The 21,948-nt window shown below is 40.6% G+C and overlaps 1 protein-coding gene across 1 annotated transcript in view; it reads left to right on the top strand.

Annotated features, from left to right (window-relative positions):
• LOC103021590 (inactive N-acetylated-alpha-linked acidic dipeptidase-like protein 2) overlaps positions 1–9,276 on the top strand; it is a 678,577-nt gene extending 669,301 nt beyond the window's left edge. The window contains exon 14 of the mRNA XM_049465756.1: positions 7,859–9,276. Within this exon, the coding sequence (XP_049321713.1) occupies positions 7,859–8,048 (190 nt within the window). The 3' untranslated portion in view covers positions 8,049–9,276. The remainder of the gene's footprint in view (positions 1–7,858) is intronic.
• Positions 9,277–21,948: the final 12,672 nt, after the last annotated feature.

Below are 21,948 nucleotides of genomic sequence, written 5' to 3'. Positions count from 1 at the left end.
GCAAAAAGGACCAGGTGAGGTAGTAATTACCTCTATTACACAGTGTGCAATAGAGTCCAGTGAGGTAGTAGGGTTTTTAGTGCTTTCCATTTTCTGGGGTAAGTGGGGTAAGAGTGTGTGTGCATGTACAGAAAAACCATCAGTTCAGTCTCTGCAGTTGAGGAGTCTGATGGCTTGGGGGTAGAAGCTGTTGCAGAATCAGGTCGTGCTGGACCGGATGCTGCGGTACCTTCTTCCCGAAGGCAGGAGGGAGAACAGTTTGTGTGAGGGATGGGTGGGGTCATTCACAATGCTGGTTGCTTTGCGGATGCTGCGGGTGGTGTAAATGTCCGTGATGGAGGGGAGAGAGACGCCGATGATCCTCTCAGCTGTCCTCACAATACGCTGGAGGGTCTTGCGGTCAGAGACGGTGCAGGTCCCAAACCAGGCAGTGATGCAGCTGCTCAGGATGCTCTCAATGGTCCCTCTATAGAAGAGTGTGAGGATGGGTGGAGGGAGACGGGCCTTTCTCAGCTTCCGGAGGAAGTAGAGACGCTGCTGGGCTTTCTTGGCTGTAGAGCTGGTGTTCAGGGTCCAGGTGAGGTTATCTGCTAAGTGGACACCAAGGAACTTGGTGCTCTTAACAATCTCCACAGAGGACCCGTCGATGTTGAGTGGAGAGTGGGTGTGTTGTGCTCTCCTGAAGTCAACAACCATTTCCTTTGTCTTGTCCACATTCAGGTGAAGGTTGTTGACTGTACACCAGTCTGTCAGCCGCTGCACCTCCTCTCTGTATGCTGACTCGTCGCCTTTGGTGATGAGACCCAGCACGGTTGTATCATCGGCGAACTTGATAAAGCTGTTAGAACTGTGTTTTGCAGCACAGTCATGAGTCAGCAGGGTGAACAGCAGAGGACTCAGGACACTGCCCTGGGGGGCCCCAGTGTTCAGTGTGATGGTGCTGGAGGTGCTGCCCCCGAACCGGACTGACTGGGGTCTCCCCGTCAGAAAGTCCAGGATCCAGTTGCAGAGGGGGGTGTTGAGGCCGAGCGAGCTTAGCTTCCTGATGAGGTTCTGTGGGATGATGGTGTTGAATGCTGAACTGAAGTCTATAAACAGCATTCTGACGTAAGTGTCCTTCTTCTCCAGGTGGGTGAGGGAGAGATGAAGGGTGGTGGTGATGGCATCGTCTGTGGAGCGATTGGGACGATACGCAAACTGCAGGGGGTCCAGTGAAGAGGGCAGTCGTGTCTTGATGTTCCTCATGACTAGCCTCTCGAAGCACTTCATGATGATGGGTGTAAGTGCAACGGGACGGTAGTCATTGAGGCAGGACACTGTGGACTTCTTCGGCACGGGGACGATGGTGGTGGACTTGCACGTTGGGACAGTGGCGCTGCACAGGGAGATGTTGAAGATGTCCGTGAGAACATCTGTCAGCTGGTCTGCGCACTCCCTGAGCACTCTGCCGGGGATGTTGTCTGGTCCTGCAGCTTTTCGTGGGTTGACTCTGCGCAGAGTGTTCCTCACATCCACTGCAGTCAGGCACAACACCTGCTCGTCCGGGTTGGGCATGGTCTTTCTCGCCATCGTGTTGTTTTGTGCCTCAAACCGTGCATAAAAGTTGTTCAGGGCATCAGGGAGGGAGGCATCACGTTCACAGGACGGTGGCATTGTCCTGTAGTTGGTGATTGCCTGGATGCCCTGCCACATACGCCGCGCGTCACCCGTGTCCTTGAAGTGGCTGTGGATTCTCTGGGCGTGTGCGCGCTTTGCCTCTCTGATGACTCTTGACAGGTCGGATCTCGCTTTCCTCAGGGCCACCTTGTCACCCACTCTGAAGGCGCAGTCGCGGGTCCTCAGCAGCGCACGTACCTCAGCAGTCATCCAAGGCTTCTGGTTTGGGTGTGTAGTGATGGTCTTGGAGACAGTGACATCATCAATACACTTGCTGATGTAGCCAGTGACTGATGCTGCTTACTCCTCCAAATCAACAGAATCGCCTTCAGTAGCAGCCTCCCTAAACATGTCCCATGCAGTGCACTCAAAACAGTCCTGAAGGGCAGAGATGGAGCCTGCCGGCCAGGTTTTCACCTGCTTCTGAACTGGTCTGGAGCGTCTGATGAGTGGTGTGTATGTTGGTGTCAGCCAAACACACATGTGGTCCGAGAAAGCGAGGTGGGGGCGGGGCTCCGCCCGGTACGCGCTGGGGATGTTTGTGTAAACAAGATCCAGCGCGCTCGCTCCTCTCGTTGCAAAGTCCACATGTTGGTGGAATTTAGGGAGCACTGACTTGAGATTTGCGTGGTTGAAATCTCCGGCGATAATAAACAGTCCGTCTGGGTGTTTGTTCTGCAGATCGCTGATAGACTGATGAGTTCACACAGAGCCTCTTTAGCATTAGCACCAATGCTAGCGCTGGGTGGGATGTAGACAGCAGCTATTAGCACGGCGGAGAACTCCCGTACTAAATAAAAAGGTCTGCACTTGACTATCAGGAACTCCACCAGCGGTTTGGCGACAGTCACAGCGTTGTTACACCATTCCGTGTTGATGTAAACACACACGCCTCCAACGCGGATCTTCCCGGATAGAGCCGCGCTCCTATCCGCTCTGAACGGGGTTAGCCCGGCTAGCTGAATGACGCTGTCTGGAATGTTGTCGTTCAGCCACGATTCCACAAAAACCAAAGCACAGCAGTCTCTGAACTCACGCTGGGTTGTTCGCTGGAGTCGGATGTAGTCCAGTTTATTGTCAAGGGAACAGACGTTTGCCAGAAAGAGCGATGGTATAGCCGGCCGGCTAGGACTAGCCTTTAGCCTCGCGCGGATCCCGGCTCTCTTTCCGCGCTTCCGCTTACGCTCGCACCGCTTGCGATGGCACTTCCGCTGGGCTCCGGCATCAGGAAACACCGCGGGCTGGCGGCCTGGGTCAAGTAGCGTCTGCAGAACCTCGTCCGGTAGTGTGTTTTCTGGCTGATTTCTCCACTGTAGCAGGGTCTGGCGGTGGTAGAACATGTGCATGGGTGTTCCGATGCACATATTTGCAGGAAATAAACGGAAAAAACGACAAATAGTAACACAAAAGTACCATTTAACGGACCCGGAGCGGCCGCTGCGTGTTAACGCGCCGCCATCTTGGGTGGGTATTTTAGTACTTAAGTACAGTAGTAATGTAAAAATAATACTCCAGTAGATACAGATGCAGTATTTTAGTACTTAAGTACAGTAATGAAGTAAAAATAATACTCCAATACATACACATACAGCATTTTAGTACTTAAGTACAGTAGTGAAGTAAAAATAATACTCCAGTACATACACATACAGCATTTTAGTACTTAAGTACAGTAGTGAAGTAAAAATAATACTCCAGTAGATACTGATACAACATTTTAGTACTTAAGTACAGTATTGAAGTAAAAATAATACTCCAGTAGATACAGATACAGCATTTTAGTACTTACTATTACTATTACATTACATTTGGCAGACGCTTTTGTCCAAAGCGACTTACAATAGTCAAGTACAATGTAAAATAAGTTTAAAGGTAAAACATCTTTGGATAGGGATAAAAGGAGGTCAAAGGGGAGTAATAGGATAGAGGAGTGAAGGAGGGGAAGAAGGAAATGAGGTTAGAAGTAGTTAGTGTGTTAGAGGTATTAAGAGAGTAAGTGCTCTTTGAAGAGCTCTGTCTTCAGGAGTTTCTTAAAGATAGCGAGAGATTCTCCTGATCTGGTAGTGGAAGGTAGTTTGTTCCACCATTGGGGAACTCTGTATGAGAACAGTCTGGATTGCTTTGTGTGAATGTTTGGCAAAGCGAGGCGACGTTCATTGGAGGAGCGCAGCGGCCGGGAGGTAGCGTAAGCCTTCAGGAGCGAGTGCAGGTAGGAAGGAGCCTGTTCTGTCATCACCTTGTAGGCGATTGTAAGAGCTTTGAATTTGATGCGAGCATCAACTGGTAGCCAATGGAGCTCAATGAGCAGCGGGGTGACATGTGCCCGTTTTGGCTGGTTGAAGACCAGACGTGCTGCTGCGTTCTGGATCATCTGGAGTGGTTTTACTACACAGGCCGGGAGGCCAGTTAGCAGGGCATTGCAGTAGTCGAGGCGTGAGATGACGACCGCTTGCACCAGGAGTTGGGTGGCCTGTTGCGTCAAGAACGGTCTAATTTTTCGGATGTTATAGAGCGCAAAGCGGCAGGACCGAGCAACTGAGGCCACATGGTGCGTGAAGGAGAGTTGGTCATCAACCAGAACACCCAGGTTCCTAGCAACCTTTGTCGGTGAGAGAGAGAGAGTCGATACTTATAGAGAAGTTGTGTTGAAAAGATGGTTTTGCTGGTATAACCAGAAGTTCAGTGTTTGAGAGATTTAATTGAAGGTGATGCTCCTTCATCCATGCTTCATCCATCCTGCAGCTCAGGCAGTTTTCAACGCTTCAGTCACAGACAACAGAGCCGTCTCGGTAGAGTGTCCTTTTTTGAACCCAGATTGGTTCTGGTCCAGAAGGTCATTCTGGGAGAGGAAGCCAGAGACCTGATTTAGAACTGCTCTTTCTAGTGTTTTAGAGAGAAAGGGTAGCAGTGAGACCGGTCTGTAGTTGTCAACCTGGGCGGGGTTGAGAGAAGGCTTTTTAAGCAGTGGTGTCACATGTGCTTGTTTAAAAGCAGTCGGGAATACACCAGAAGTTAAAGAGGCATTGATCGTGTGAGTGATAGCCGGAATGATTGCAGGTGCGATAGTTTGCAGTAGGTTTGAAGGAATTGGGTCAAGCGGACACGTAGTAGGACGGCTACGTGTTAGGAGAGCCAGTGTCTCGTTCTCAGTGAGAGGAGTGAACGAGGAGAAAGCAACGCCTTCGGTGGAGGGACACCGGGCAGTAGAGGATGCAGTAGGACTGCTACATTGTGCATCAGTAAACTGGTTGCTGATGGCCGCCACTTTGCCAGTAAAGAATGAGGCAAGTGTTTCAGCCGTAAGGCAGGTAGCCTGAGGAGGAGGTGGAGGTACAGTAATGAAGTAAAAATAATACTCCAGTACATACACATACAGCATTTTAGTCTTTATTTGAAAAAATACATATAAATAATAGTACAGTACATATACATACAGCATTTTAGTACTTACTTAAGTACAGTAGTAAAGTATTTCTACTTTGTTACTATACACCTCTGGAATTAGTACATGCCTTTTGCATATTTTGAGAAGAACAAGGTGTACGTTTCCTGCTGTTATGATAGCAAGGACACAATGACACACCCTAAATCAAGCTGATCAGTCCATGGCTAATGGCTTGCCTATAGATCAATAAAATTTGGCCCAATATAGGAAATATTAAATTAATTGAAATGAATATTATTAATATCTGAATATTTCAAGATGACAGGATGGACAGGGAATTCTTGGACATGTTTAAATATATATATATATATATATATAAATATTTAAATGATTAATAGTAATGCCTGATCAAAATGTGTAATTTAACTCACCTTATCTAAGTAGTACGACGGGAATAAAAAAAACACAATGCGCGTCAAAGAAAACTATAAAACGTACGAACTGTTATTTAAAGTGAAGATTTTTGTAATCATGTCTTGTATGTATAGTTACAGAGTGTTTTTGTGAAAACAACCATGCTTCAGACACAAAAAGCACGTTATATTGATTTTCTTTTTTTTTCACGCCATTGTGGGTATTGGTGCTTCTACCAGCTTGTATAAGTGTGACAGCACCTTTACAATGAAAGCCTCAGTGAGTCAGTGGGTGCATAAATATTGATCTGTGTTGAATAACTTCCATTTAGTAGCAATAATGCATCGCTCCAGTACATTTTAGTGCATGCCTCTGTGCTTCAGTGTAGAGAATATTTCTTTAAATGCATTACAACATTGATTGCTTTGATCGGCACAGTGGCTTTGTGGTTAGCACATTTGCTTCCTAGCACTGGGGTCTTGAGTTCAAGTCCCTATCTGTGTTTGGGTTTCCTCTGGAGACACCAGTTTCCTCCCACAGTCTACAGACTAGTAGCTCTCCAGCCAAGAGGGTTGTTGAACCCAACTGCAGAACAGTTGATCTCAAAGCAGGTAAACCCAAGAAGAAACAAAAAAAAAAATAAATAAATAAACACACCACTCCTCACGCGGGATCGAACCCGTGTCATCAGGGTCGTGGTCCAATACACTACCACTGCTCCGGTGTCATGATATGTACAGAATGCAGACACGTACAGATACTGATAAAATAATGTTTATTATAAAATAAACAGAGGTAAATCGTGGTCGATACAGAAAAACAGGTAATCACCATAAACAAGAGCAACGTAGGAAAAAACATACCATAACCGAGAAACAGTCCAGAGTTCATACACGAGATATCCAGTAGCAGAGATAATCCCAAGAGGCAGTAGTGATACACAGTCCAGGTAATACACAAGCAATCCAATATCAGAGGCAAAGGCAAAAATCGGCGTAGAGAAAACAAAGGCAAGGTCATACACGAAAATAACAGAGACAAGAGATAAAGTAACGCTTTGTAATGAGGAGAACCTACAATACGCGGCGTGGGTGTTTGTGTGGTGTGCTCTTAAATAGTGCCAGTAATCAGTATTCGGGACTTCCTGGAGGAAGCAGGTGAGGTGTCACGTGATCAGGTGTGTGCGTGATGTCAGCGGGTGGTGCATTCTGGGTAGTGTAGTTGTTGTTGACCTGAGAGCCTCCGTTAGAGCTGGGTGTGGAAGGGACAGAGGAGCTAACAGCACCAGATGTGACATCAGGCTAGTGAATTGGGACGTGGCTGGGAAAAAAATGGCCTTATAAGGAGAATGGGTGAAAACTAAAGTCATTTAATTAATTTATTTTTTCCTTATCGTTCATTATAGTTCAAACAACCTCACGGGTTCACAGATGTTTCATGCTGGCCCGCTTCTTTCTGACCCCTGCTCCAAATACAGGGGTTGGACAATGAAACTGAAACACCTGGTTTTACACCACAATAATTTATTGTGGTGACGGACGGTTCTGGTGGAAACAGGAGAGTTGAGGTGCACATTGAATTCTGCCGTGATTTGATCAGCCGTGGTTTTATGTTTTTTGGATACAATCCGGGTTAGCACCCGAACATCACTTTCAGACAGCTTCCTCTTACAGCGTCCACAGTTAATCCTGTTGGATGTGGTTGGTCCTTCTTGGTGGTATGCTCACATTACCCTGGATACCGTGGCTCTTGATGCATCACAAAGACTTGCTGTCTTGGTCACAGATGCTCCAGCAAGACGTGCACCAACAATTTGTCCTCTTTTGAACTCTGGTATGTCACTCATAATGTTGTGTGCATTGCAATGTTTTGAGTAAAACTGTGCTCTTACCCTGCTAATTGAACCTTCACACTCTGCTCTTACTGGTGCAATGTGCAATTAATGAAGATTGAACACCAGGCTGCTCCAATTTAGCCATGAAACCTCCTGGTCTGGACTCTGTGGTGAACTCTCTCTCAATCCATGTGTGAAAATGATGATCTCATGCTTCCTAAATCACTCTGAACCCTTTCACAATTCCAGCCCCATGAATCCTGACATTATCATCTTGGAATATGGCCGTGAAATCAGGGAAGATAAAATCTATTGATCCAGGAATAACCTGGTCTATATTCAGTATATTCAGGTAGTCAGCTGACCTCATTCTTTCAGCACATACTGTCGCTGAACCTAAACCTGCAGACCAACTGCAGCATCAGCACATCAATAATTTACTTACTTAAATCCAGGTGGAGACTTTTTTGGCCAGGAAGTGTATAAATATAGTATCTATTGCATAATCTGAAGAATATATCTTGTTAAATTTGTGCCTAACATTGATTGTCTTGTCCTTTCATTCACAGGAACATCCTTTATGGGCTGAATACCCAAACGCCAGGCTTCGCCATCCTGAAGGCCGCCCAGGAAGAACCCGACCGCAGCAGTGTTGATCAGTCATTATCCCAGGTGTCCAACTCCATCAGCTCTGCTGAGAAGCTGGTCTACAGTGGACTGGAGCTGTTTGAGAACGATCCTGAGGACAGCTCTTACTAAAGCAGCTGAAATAAAGCACCTCACTACAGCACTGCACTGCACCTGAGCACTATTCAGGCCTCAACTGCACAACTGCGTTTCTTCTCCGTGTGAAATTGTGAACTTGATAATAATAAGAGTGTGTAGCACTACATGATCTACAGACCCTAGAGAAATGCAGGGTGGACTCAAGAACATATGGATTATATTACAACTCCCAAAGGCATCGGACATCCAAATTTATATCTCAGCTGTAAGATTAATGGCAGAGATGGCGGGAAGTCAAACTGTATAACCTGCAATGGATGGTGGACATGGTCCCAGAGGGCAGGAGGACACACAAAAGCACCAGCACTGGGAACTGGGAGCATGATGTAGACTACAGTCTCAGGGCTGGTAATGCCCAATAGGTTGTAATTTATCTTTATCTGCGCTCTTAAAAACAAAGGGGTTCCTTGGAGTATTGGATTTTTTTTGGCTCTCGAAAAAATGAAGATGAAACTAGTATGAGGAACCTTTTTGAATCATTTTAAGGTAATAACACATCTCCACATAACTTAACAGTTCAGGTACATTCAAAAACCGCTATATAATAATGCACTTCTTTAACAAATTAATTTATTAATATATACAGTACCAGTAAAACACACCTTCAATTTTGTGCTTTTACATTATTGTAAAATGTTCTGCATTGTAGATTAATACTTACGTAATCCAAACTATGAATAAAAACGTATGGAATTATTTATTAAACAAAAACTGTAAAACAAACCAGGATATATTTTAGATTTTAGATTTTTCAAAGTAGCACCTCTTGCTTAGATTAGACAGTTTTGCACATCCTGGCTGGATTTTCTCAGTCAGTTTCATGAGGTAGAGTCAGCTGGAATTCAGGCTTTCAGTTAACAGCTGAAACTCTCATCAAGAGTTAATTACTTGATTTTTTTTGTCTCTTAATGTGTTTGAGAGCATCAGTTGTAAAGTAGTGAAGAGGTAGAGTGCAGTCACTGCAAGGACCATCAAAAATGTTATGATGATGAAACTGGCTCTCATCAGGATTGCCCCAGTAAAGGAAGAGTAAGGGCGTTTTCACACCTGTAGTTCGTTTCTCTGGTCCGAATCAGTTAATGAGTTCGTTTACTTGGAGCGTTTTCTCTCTCTGTTAAGTCTGGTTTCACATAGGCATAAATGTAAACGCACCAAAATGCGCACCAATAAACCACGTGAGCAGGCTGTGTCCTGTGATTGGTCAGAGTTCGTTTTAACCGGACCAAATAGTGCTGGTGTGAAAACGCCCTTAGAATTTTCTCTGTTGTACAGGATAAGATCTTCAGAGTTACCAGCCTCAGAAACCACAAGTTAACAAACAGCTCCCCAGATAAGAAACACAGATTTATAAAAGCTTCTTCACAGAGTATTTTGGTTTGTTTAGCACTGTTTTTAAGTTACTACATGATTCCTTATGTGTTCCTTCATAGTATGATAATAAAAAAAAATAAAACACTGTTTAATAAGGTGTGTCCAAACGTTTTGACTGGTACTGGAAATCCATTCCTACATTTCAGGCCTGGATTTCTATTTGGAACATGTTTTATTCTGGAATGTGTTGCAGGCCTAAAATGCAGGAATGGATATACAGTACCTGTCAAAAGTTTGTATGCACCTTCTCATTCATTGTTTCCTAATATTTCTTTATTTATTTTTTATCTAGAGTGTAGATTAATATAAAATACATGGAAACAATTAAGGAACATATATACAATTACATAGTAAAGTGTTCTCCACATTAATCCCCTGATCTAAACATGATGATCTGAGATGGTGATTTGAGGTGAATTAATTGGGATGAGCTGGAGCTTCACAGCATGAAGAAAAAAAAAAAAGCAGCAACTATTGTTCAGCACCTCCAGGAACTCCTTCCTTCAAGACGCTGAGAAAACTATTCCAGGTGACTCTCCCTCATGAAGACACTGAGATTAAAATCTCACCAAGGGTGTGCAGATCTGTCTTCAAAGATACATGTGATACTTAGAAGAATCTAAAATATAAAACAATAATACTCTGGTTAGTTTAACACAATTTTTTAATTGTTTACAGAATAATTCTGCATGTTTCTGTTAAGCTTTGAAATAAGCTTAAATATTAAATGTATGATGTAAAACACATTGAATGGGAAGAGGCGTGTTCAAACTTTTGACTGGTACTGTATATTATAGTATATTATACCACAGTTAGTTCCAATGCTGCAGTGTGATTGGCTGAGAGGCGTTCTATGAGTGACGTTATCAGCTGGTAATGCGCTGTAATCGAAGCTCTCCATGTAGTACTCCGCCTCATACAGGTAACCTAGCAACGATGCAGCGCTTACAAACCAAACAGCACAGCAGCTACAAACAGAGCAGCAATGGAACTATTTTAACTGGCAGAGTGTTTATAACCAAACTTATCGTAACTCAATCGCATCTTTTAATAAACAGCGATAATGAAACTGTGGTATAATAAAGCAATAATACACTCAAGGTTTGTGCTATAACATATAATATTGGCACTGCTGTGCTGATGTACTCTAAACTCTGTCTGTGGCCTAGTGCTTACGACCGCATCACAGCCGTGCCAATATTACATGTTATAGCACTCCTTCTCATGTATTATTACCTAATTAATGCATGTAATATTAAATAATGGAATTATTACAGCAAAAACCCGGATAAACCCTCTTTAATCCCCTTGATTTTTAAAACGAAGCAATAAGCAATAAGCAGGTGTCCCGTAACTTTTTGCCATTCATAGTGTACAGTACAGAGAGTTCTTCGAGTCTGAGGAACTGAGCTCAGGAAAGGTTAACGAAGAATTCTCGTGCATTTGTAGATTAGCGAGATTCATAGTGAGCTCGTAGGCATAAATAAGGAAACAGGCAGCGACAGTCAGATCGGCCGGACAGAATGCTCTGCCTCAGCATCTTTATTCTTGCTGTGCTTTACAATCAGTCATGGCACAGCACGGCTTCATAACGCAGCCAAGATTGATGACTGTGTGTGAGCTTAAGAAATACTGGTGCAGTTCTGCCTGACTTGAAAGAAAATACCAGCGCTGTACCGGATTCCCACGAGGGCCGTGTTTCAGGGGCTTGTGGGACAAAGAGAAGCTGCATAAATCAAATCTAAAGGGTTAAACATCATCAAAATTATTGTCTCCTGCTCTTTGATTGGTCAGAATACAAAATTGAATTTTGTTGATATTGCAAAATGTTATTTTTGTCTAATATATACTGTATTTTATTTTATTTGTTTTTATTTTGTATTTAAATGTGTTGTTCTGGGCTGGGCTGGAACGCGTGTGGAACTGGATGCGTATGAATCTGTGAAGACAATAAGAACAATAAGCATCAGATGTGTTTCCTGGAGACATTTGCTTCTCAAAACTTGAGCTGAAGTTCTGTCGTAAACATCTTGGGTTGTTATTTTAAGTTTAGTGTGTGTTAGTAGTAGTTTGTTTGCAAGTTATAGACGAGAGATTTTTTTTTTTACGTATGTGGCTGTTTACACCTTGCATCAGTGTATATGCTTTTCCAAATCACATTTGGAATTTCACTAAAAAAAAAAATATTTTGGTCACTCATATACACATATACAAAGGTTTGGAAAATGAACCTGAAACACCTGTCATCATTTTAGTGTGGGAGGTTTCATGGCTAAATTGGAGCAGCCTGGTGGCCAATCTTCATTAATTACACATTGCACCAGTAAGAGCAGTAAGAGTGTGAAGGTTCAATTATCAGGGTAAGAACACAGTTCTGCTCTAAATATTGCAATGCACACAACATTATGGGTGACATACCAGAGTTCAAAAGAGGACAAATTGTTGGTGCACGTCTTGCTGGAGCATCTGTGACCAAGACAGCAAGTCTTTGTGATGCATCAAGAGCCACGGTATCCAGGGTAATGTGAGCATACCACCAAGAAGCACCAACCACATCCAACAGGATTAACTGTGGACGCTGTAAGAGGAAGCTGTCTGAAAGGGATGTTCAGGTGCTAACCCGGATTGTATCCAGAGAAAAAAAACATAAAACCACGGCTGATCAAATCACGTCAGAATTCAATGTGCACCTCAAATCTCCTGTTTCCACCAGAACTGTCCGTCACCATAATAAATGATTGTGGTCTAAAACCAGGTGTTTCAGTTTCAACACAAATGTAAATGGAAAGTCTTTTCTTTCAGCAGGTTATTTACACTTTATTTACACTTACAGCTTTATCTTACTGATTAGAACCCTGACCGAAATGTTGTCCGTAGTTTATAGAATACAACAACACTGTTCATTTTACTCAAATATATACCTATAATTAGCAAAATCTGAACGATGCAAGGTGTGGACAGACACATTGAGTGCTTGATTTTAAGGTAGAAATATGAGAGTTGTATAAGATGTTCTGATATTAATAGGGTGTAGTTTTTTTTTTTTGTTTGTTTCACGCTATTTTTGCACTATTGCTGTGTTTGGGTGGCTGTGTTGAGGGGAAACTGTGGGTTGGGGAACTGTAGCTGTGGACTAACCTCTGCTTCTGTCTTGATACTTGACTTGCCTTTTTTAAGGATGATAAACAGGCCAATTAGGAAAAAATCAATTCAGGGAATCCAGTTGGACTACGAGCTTTAAATTATTAACGTGCCTTCAATCGAGTCTTATGCGCTTATAGACGAGCCAGAGCTTGTAAACAGTGTTGTACACTTGTATATTTCATGCACAGGATTTGCTGTGAAATGCATGCACACAAAATATGTACATTCAACTGTATTTATATTTATTTGCGATGCAAGTTTAAATTCCATTTGAATTTTAATATATTAGGAAGTCAATCTGTAGCACTTGAGGCGATGCATTTTAGTTTTCAACAAATTAGCGAATACTTGGATATTTCCCATCTGGATATCGGCGCCATCAGCGGAGCGCCTGATGAGATCTCTGCATGTCAATTAGAGGGAGACAAACAAACAGAAAGAATAAATAAACAGACGGAACAGCTAGCATAGAGTAGATATGATCAACTAATTCATTACAGACGCAGTTAAATAAAACAATGGTCTTCTTTATTGTTGTGGTGCAGTTCACCTTTTAAAGAAATATACATTTGCAAGAGTATATTGTAACTGTAAATGTTTTGATTGTTTGTTGTTTACTACATAATTTGTGCACACACACTTTCCCTTACATTGTGGTAAATTTTCTTGATGAATGGACCAATAGACCTTCTCCAAAATGACCTGAAATAAACTCTTTTTACCTTTTTATCTTTTTGCACACTACTGGATTATATGGCGCACTGTCAGTGAACATCTATTTTCTGGTCTATTTTCATATGTAAAATGGTCCGGATTATTAGGTGCGTTATAAGACAATATGCTATAGTCATGACAATAGTAAGGAACAAGGGTGTTGTCGTGTTTCCCTTCTAATTTGGCAGATGTCACTTGCGGTTAGCACCACTTAGTGCTAGTACTAAGGAACCCTGAAAATTCCGGTAAGCCAGGGTGATATCAGCTAGCGGTTTAACCTACGTAGCTTGTTTTAACATGGTAAACATGCAGCCTACTCTACGATATACTCACCTCTGAACGTCAGAACAGCTAGCCATGTGATTAGCAGCTAATGCTAATACTGCTCCAGCCTTAGTGCTGGAGAAACTTCACTGTAAACTCACAAGAGTGGCTTTACTGCTCCTTAATGCCTGACTAGTAAAATTCCTACATAAGAAGCACCAGATTATAAAGCTACAAAGCTGATGTTTGGGAAAATTAAAGGATTTTAAGTGCACCTTATAGTGCGAAAAATATGGGACAATGACTTCCACTGAAAGTTAAGAAGGAAGGACAGTATAAAATTGTTGGTCTTGGTCTTTCTTTACAAACTGAATGACAAACATTTTAATTGCTGTATGTAATTGACTATTGTGTCATTAACTTGCACTAATGTTGGTCTAAACTGGCAGCTTGTTCTGTTGCCAAATAACAATGTATTTATCTGTCACACAAATAATGAAATTAAAATATGTTCCTGTCATCTATTCATTGTTTTAGATTAATTTCACCACTTTTGTTTTGCGAAAAGTTTCCCAGACAGCGATTAGCCTAGTTGTAGACTTGGTGGTGAATTTCCATCCAAAATTCTGTACAGGACTGAAGCTTGGTGGGTAGTTTGTAAGACTGCCATGAAGTCTTTTGTCTTGGTGGAAAGAACAACCAGTAAATCCATGTGTGGTGGAACCACACAGCCAATTAGCCCTGGTATAATGGTGTAGGATGCTATTTTGTACAATGCCAGATACAGTTACTTTGAGATCCCAACATTACAAAACCAGTGCACTGTTCCAACAGGACAATGCTCATCCACATATTGCTGCCACCTCAAAAACTTTTTTTTCCAAAAGAAGACCAATGGAAAATCTCTATTCAAAATGCTGTGCAGACAAAGACTGGGCTTAATCCCTGTGTGGGAAACTCACCCTACAGTAAATATCTATCTGATAAACTGTACAGTATTTATGTGATGTTGTTTTATAGCATATCTAAACCCTGATTTTTAATTTGAATTAGTTAAAACAGTAGTAAAATGGACTTTTGCTGTAGTAAAACATGATAAAGGGTACATACCTTAATTGAATAGCAGACCTCCATTCTCCCACAGCGTTTCGAAATCCAGTAATTGTGTGCTTTTTAAAAACCAATGTTTTCATCCTATAATGCTAGCTTCAGGTCTGAGCGCCGCCATCAATGTACTGATAATGACATAGACGTATATACACATCAGTGGTGGATGCTGGTCTTTCAAGGAGGGAAGCTCAATTTCGACCTACATCTTAACATATGTAATTTTATTTATACGTAAATTCTACTCTCTCTGAGATGTTTTTTTTTTTTTTTTTGTAAACAAAAGGCATTATTTTAAAGTTTTCACAACACAACAAAAAGATACCCATTCTTTACATTGAACAATTACATAAAAATACGCTATGACATGAATAAACATAAAATGATCAGTAAAAAAAAAAACATTACGCAAAATCTTTAAAGTTGGTAAAGGAAAAAAATGCAGGTAAATTTATTTCCTTTTTGGACAGTTTTAATTTCCTTGAATAATCCCTTTATTATTTTTAATTATTTTAATTATTTTTAATGATAACACAATACTTAATACTTGTCCCTGTGCATTTATGTCCTGAGATTCATCAAGAGGAATGGCCATCAGTACATTTTATTTGTTACAGCACTTCCAGTCAGCCAGCTCACTTTATCATACCAGAACAGCTGGAAATACCTGTTACTTTTCCCCACCTTTTACACCAAATTAATCTGAGCAGTTGATCTGCCCTGCTGTTTAACTCTAAGTTTTTCTTCGTAAGGAAGACTATCAAATGGCTTCTCCAAAATCCGTCCACAACATTAAAACTGTCTGATATTATGGGCAGCTTGCTCTGTGAGTGCTGAGTGATGGTGGAGGGGCTGAGCAGCACCCGCTGGACAGAAACTGCAATAGAAACGAGGGATAGAAGTCAGAAAGAGTGATAGAAGTCAGAGAAGGTGACCAAACACAAGCCGCTACAGAAAAGCACCAGAAATAGAATCTGGATTTGTCGCTAGTCGTTTTTAATAAAGAAAATAAGGATTAGGAAAGTCTCCGGTTCAACTCTGAACAAAATGAAAATGCTCCCAGCGCGCATGTTTACACCCAGAGATCGCTGATACGCTCATTTCACTGTCAATCAAAAAGGGACTCCGCCTCAGACAGATCATCCAATCATCATGCAGAAGCTGAGCGTCCGGGCCGGCCGAGGCCAGCCCAATGCCCCATAGACACCCAGAGACGCTGAGCGTCCGATGGGCGGGACAAAGCCCAGCGTTTATCCAATGACTCGTCTCGGCCAACACGCTCATGTGGGGCTCACATGGGTGGAACGGGGATAGGTTGGTGGGTTCCATCAGGGCATTCCATTTGTACATGTTGTTATTTGTATTGTTACCTTGTTTAGGCCAGACTTTCTGACTTTCAGTTTGGGTCTGAACCAAAGTAGGAGGTTTGAAAAGGGTCATGAACCACAATCTGGACCAAATACCAGAGTTTGATCCAACCAAATGTGGATCTACTGAACCATGGTCCAATTCGTTTGCAGTGTGAAAAACTGATTCAGAAACTGAAGTGGTCTCTTTTTAAGCGACGTATTAAGTAACCTATAATTATTGATGCTGTTAAAAGGAAAATATTCTACTCATTTTACATTGGTTAGAATAGGTATATGGCCTATATAAAACATGTTCATTAAGTTTTTGCACAAAATAAGAAGAAGAAGCAGAAGAAGAAGAAGAAGAAGAAGAAGAAGAAGAAGAAAAAGTGAAAAGTCCAGAACGAGTGATTTCTGTTTCTGTGTGGGTAGTATGTCTAGTTTCTGTTCTGGCTGAGAACCTGAATACCTTGTGGGAAGAAGCTATTCCTCATCCTTTCTGAGACTGCCTTCCCTGAAGAGTCCATTGTTGGGATGGCTGAGATCCTCCACAATCATCTAGGCATTGTTCCAGCATTGCTTGTAGCAGATGATCTGCAGGTCAGGAAGCTAAGCCCGAATGATGTGCACGGCCAATCACATCACCCCGTGTAGGGCCTGCCTGTACTACTTGGTGCTGTTCCAAAACCAGAATGTAAGGTTCCCCTTGGAGATGCTCTCGATGGTGCAGGCAGGGAAGAGTCACAGCAACTCTGTGGGTGGTCTGAAGTCTCTTAACTCTTTAATGTCCTTTTCAAGAACAAATAAATAAATTTTTAATAAATAAATATATTTGTTTGTTGTTGTCTGTTGGGGTAATAATATAAAGACACTAACCACAAATGTGAGTAACAATAATAATAATAATAATAATTACATTTATCTGACATTATGCTGAAATAATAGCCTTATCTTGTTTTTATTTTTTAAAAAAGACACTTTTATTGATTGGTAAACTTTCTTCAATAACATAAAGAAACTCAAAAAGCTGAGCAGAAAGTACGAAATGGAAGAGAGTCTTTTTTATGATTTTTTTCTTCTTTTTTTCAGTTTTTGTTTCAGTGACAGAGACAAGAAGTGGCCTTCAAGTGGCCTTCAACCCTACAGGTCATGCGTTTTACCAGCTAAAGAGGAGACTGAAGGGAGTAACCCCCAAAACAAAGCACTAAATTAAAAGAGGCTGCATTGATAACCTAGAAAAGCATTGTAAATAAATAATGCAAAATTTAATTTAATTTATTTGGTCACAGGATTAAGTCTTTTTCACTTTAATTTATTTTAAGTTTATATGTTCCAATACTTTTACTCACATAAAAATTCTGAATTGTGTATCAGATCCACATGAAAATAAAAGCTGAAATGTTGATATTTTGTCTCATAGTCATCTTTTATTGTGTTCCACAAATGTTTTCGGTCTACAGCAGAAATAAATAGATTCTGGTTTATTTATTTTTCTTCTGTTCTATTTTTTTATAACCCAGCTAGTGAAACTCTGATATTTCCACAGAGAATCGTTTAAAATGACTTTAAAATAATCTTATTTATTGCTTAATACTATAATTGAACATGTGCACATAATAATGACTTTTTGATATTGGGTAATTCACGAGAGGGTTATTTTATTCCATCTGACAACACAGTACGCTTATAATCCTCCCAGCTTTAATGCCTGAAAAGGTCCCTTCCTTTTCTTAATAATGCACCAGGGAGGACATCAAATCTTTAATGGGAACCAGTAACGATTCCGGCGTTGACACTGTTCACTTGGCCAGCTTCATTAATAGCAGGATTAAAAAGTTCATCCTTTATGATTTGCTGTATTAGAGCAACATTTACCTTGCTAAGAAAATGATCATATTGGTCTTTAAAAAACACTAAAAACGATTTAAAGCATAAATAGTAATAAATGTCTTTTATTAGAAAGGATTTTATTAGTGGTTTTCAGTGCTACAGAAGTGGACAGTTTATGTAGGTGGAAATTAGGCCCAATCCCATTTCGTCTCTTTGCTCTACTCCTCTATTTTGTGTGTGCACACCCAGGGTTAGGGTGTCCAAATTCTTGTTAGGCTGGAAATTTTCAGTTTGTCTCAAAACAGAGGGGCACAAGTGACCAAAGAAACTCACAAATTGGAGTATTTTCCTTTATCCATATTTAAAATGACGATAACCACCAGATTACCATAGTTTACAGTTTTTTCCCCAAATGTTTAATTGCATTTCTAGAAACTTGGCTCAGTTTCTCAAAACTCTAAACACAAACTGAAAATTATAAACTGCTTTGTTGAAACTCCACAAATCTCTAGCAAAACTGATTCCTTCCACCAAAACAACACACACAGATATTTTATGCTCATCTCTTACAGAGCATCAAATAAACACTGACAAGATCAATTCAGAGCACTGATATCAGAAGTGTTTGATTATGTTTTTGACCTCATGAAGCCACTGTACAAATTCATATGCATACAAGTCTATGGAAATATATTGGTTTTCTGTTCTTTGTATTTATTTGGTGCAGTGCAGGACCCCCCATACACTCTAAGAAATATAAGTACAGATTTGTACCTAAAAGAGTACAAAGCTTGTCGCTGGGGCTGTACCTTTTATTGAAGTACAAAAAAGTACCTTTCAGTAAAAGTCATTTTTTGTACCCATGTTTTTTGTGCCAATAAAGATTATAAACATTATCATCAACTGAATATGTGTCAAGAACTTGATGATCCACAATTGTCTGGCTTTTACAGTTTTTCCCAAATGTTTACACAAAAAATGTGGAACTATGCACACAAATCCAAAAACATGAAGCTCATGTGTCAACATTGTGACTCCAAACTGCTAAACTCTAAACACAATTTTATAGGTTCTCACTCAAATATCATTCTAAATCACAGCTTTGCAAATCACTAAACACAAATTTCATCATTTAGAAAACCTTGCTCACCTAAGAATCACTGACCTTCAAATACAAAACTCTAATTACCAAGAAGTCTCACTCAAGTTGCAGCTATGTAAACTCAATTAGAAGAACGTTTCAATCATTTGTCAGAGTATAAAAGAGGCCCCAAGTGACTGATACAGCCCTCCTACGTTCTCATCTGGGATAATGTAAGTTTCCACTGGGCAGCTCTGGTCAATGATTGGTTCTCTAAATCCACAGTTTGTTGTGCTGCATCTTCCACCATATTCCCCATCTCTCAATCCAATAGAGTGATTCTTTTCTGCATGGAGGTGGAAAGTGTACAAACGCAGACCCCACGAGCGTGTGGCTCTACTTCATGTAATGGAGGAGGCATGTGATGACATCCACGCAGATGATTACCAAAGATGGATTTGCCATGCAATGGCATTTTTTCCCCGCTGTTTGGCGAGGGAGAATATTGCAGCTGATGTAGATGAGGTCCTCTGGCCTGGCCGAGATCAGAGGTCTGATGAACAGTGATCTGTTTTTTTGCATTTTGCAATAAATACATTTTTGTGTCCTCTTTGTATGTGAATTTTCCTTATCATGTTTCTCATTGTGAAAATAGGTGAAAATTACAGTTTTGCAACATTTTACATACAGTACATATAGCTTAAATTTGTATAGTACTGTAAATGGGGGGGGGGGGGGGGGGGGGGCTACACCACACCAAATAAATACAGTTTTTCCCAAATGTTTAAACGCATTTCTATTAAACTTGGCTCAGTTTCTCAAAACTCTAAACACAAACTGCAAATTATTAACTGCTTTGTTAAAACTCTACAAATCTCCAGCAAAACTGATTCCTTCCACCAAAACAACACACACAGATATTTTATGCTCATCTCTTACAGAGCATCAAATAAACACTGACAAGATCAATTCAGAGCACTGATATCAGAAGTATTTGGTTCTGTTTTTGACTTCATGAGGTCACTGTACAAATTAAAGTGCATACAAGTCCATGGAAATATGTTGGCTTTCTGTTGTTTTTATTTATTTGGTGTGGTGTAGGACCCCCCCATTTACAGTACTACACAAATATAAGCTATATGTACTGTATGCAATATGTTGCAAAACTGTCATTTTCACCTATTTTCACAAAGAAAATTCACATACAAAGAGGAAACAAAAATATATTTATTGCAAAATGCAAAGAAACAGATCACTGTTCATCAGACCCCTGATCTCGGTCAGGCAAGAAGACCTCATCTACATCAGCTGCAATATTCTCCCTCGCCAAACAGTGTGGGAAAATTCCTTGCATGGCAAATCCATCTTTGGCAATCATCTGCGTGGATGTCATCATGCCTCCCCCATTACATGAAGTAGAGCCACATGCTCGTGGGGTCTGCGTTTGTACACTTTCCATGCAGAAAAGAATTCCTCTATTGGATTGAGAGATGGGGAATATGGTGGAAGGTGCAGCACAACAAACTGTGGATTTAGAGAACCAATCATTGACCAGAGCTGCCCAGTGGAAACTTACATTATCCCAGATGACAACATAGTATGGCTGTATCAGTCACGTGAGGCCTCTTTTATACTCTGACAAATGATTGAAACGTTCTGCTAATTAAGTTTACATAGCTGCAACTTGTGTGAGAATACTTGGTAATTAGAGTTTTGTATTTGAGGGTCAGTGATTCTCAGGTGAACAAGGTGTAATTAATGATGAAATTTGTAAAGCTGTGATTTAGAATGATATTTGAGTGAGAACGTGTGGAATTGTGTTTAGAGTTTAGCAGTTTGGAGTCACAATGTCGACACATGAGCTTCATGTTTTTGAATTTGTGTGCATAGTTCCACATTTTTTGTGTAAGCATTTGGGAAAAACTGTAAAAACAACATACTTCTGATAATAGTGCTCTGAATTGATCTTGTCAGTGTTTATTTGATGCTCTGTAAGAGATCAGCATAAAATATCTGTGTGTGTTGTTTTGGTGGAAGGAATCAGTTTTGCTAGAGATTTGTAGAGTTTCAACAAAGGAGTTAATAATTTTCAGTTTGTGTTTAGAGTTTTGAGAAACTGAGCCAAGTTTTTAGAAATGCGTTTAAACATTTGGGAAAAACTGTAAATAAAAAAATGTGTAATTAAAATATATATTGTTTATTAGTGCAGTGATACAGAATACCGAATGTAACCTTTGGCCAAATAAATGGTACACATTTGTACTTATTGCTGTTGGGAATGATTTTGCACTTCAGAGGGAACAAATCTGACCCTGTAAAGACCAATATTGTACCTTTGAGGGTACAATTATGAAGAGTGTACCCTTGAATACAAAAAAGTACTCATATCATACCTCTGTTTTTTAGAGTGTATAGTATTACAGTACTACATGTATATGTGACACAAATGTAAGCCATTTTTACTGTATGTAGTAAGGTTGCAAAACTGTCATTTTCACTTATATAAGTACAATTACATGTTCAAATTCATGTATTTGAAGGTCAGTGATTCTTAGGTGACCAAGCTGTACTAAGTGATGCAAATTGTGTTTAGTTATTTGTAAAGCTGTGATTTAGAATGATATCTGAGTGAGAACATGTGGAATTGTGCTTAGAGTTTAGCAGTTTGGAGTCACAATGTTGACAAATGAGCTTCGTTTTTTTGATTTTGTGTGCATACTTCCATATTTTGTGTTTATACAATGTGGAAAAACTGTAAATGTGTAGTTTTAATATTTTATAGCTATTTCTTTTAGGGGGGTTTTATACCTGTAGTTGGTTTCTCTGGTCTGAAACAGTTGAGGAGTTCATTTAATTTCTCCATTTGTTTGGTTTGGTTTCACAAAGGCAAAAAGCTAAATTCACCAAAATGTGCATCAATAAACCACGTGAGCAGGCTGTGTCCTCTGATTGGTCAGAGCTGTCTGGCATGGGAGTAAATAAAAAAAAATATGAAGAAAGTAAATATAGCGAG

The sequence above is a fragment of the Astyanax mexicanus genome, chromosome 16 (genome assembly GCF_023375975.1).
Source record: "Astyanax mexicanus isolate ESR-SI-001 chromosome 16, AstMex3_surface, whole genome shotgun sequence".
Lineage (NCBI taxonomy): Eukaryota > Metazoa > Chordata > Actinopteri > Characiformes > Acestrorhamphidae > Astyanax > Astyanax mexicanus.
This window is presented reverse-complemented; position numbering and strand designations above follow the sequence as displayed.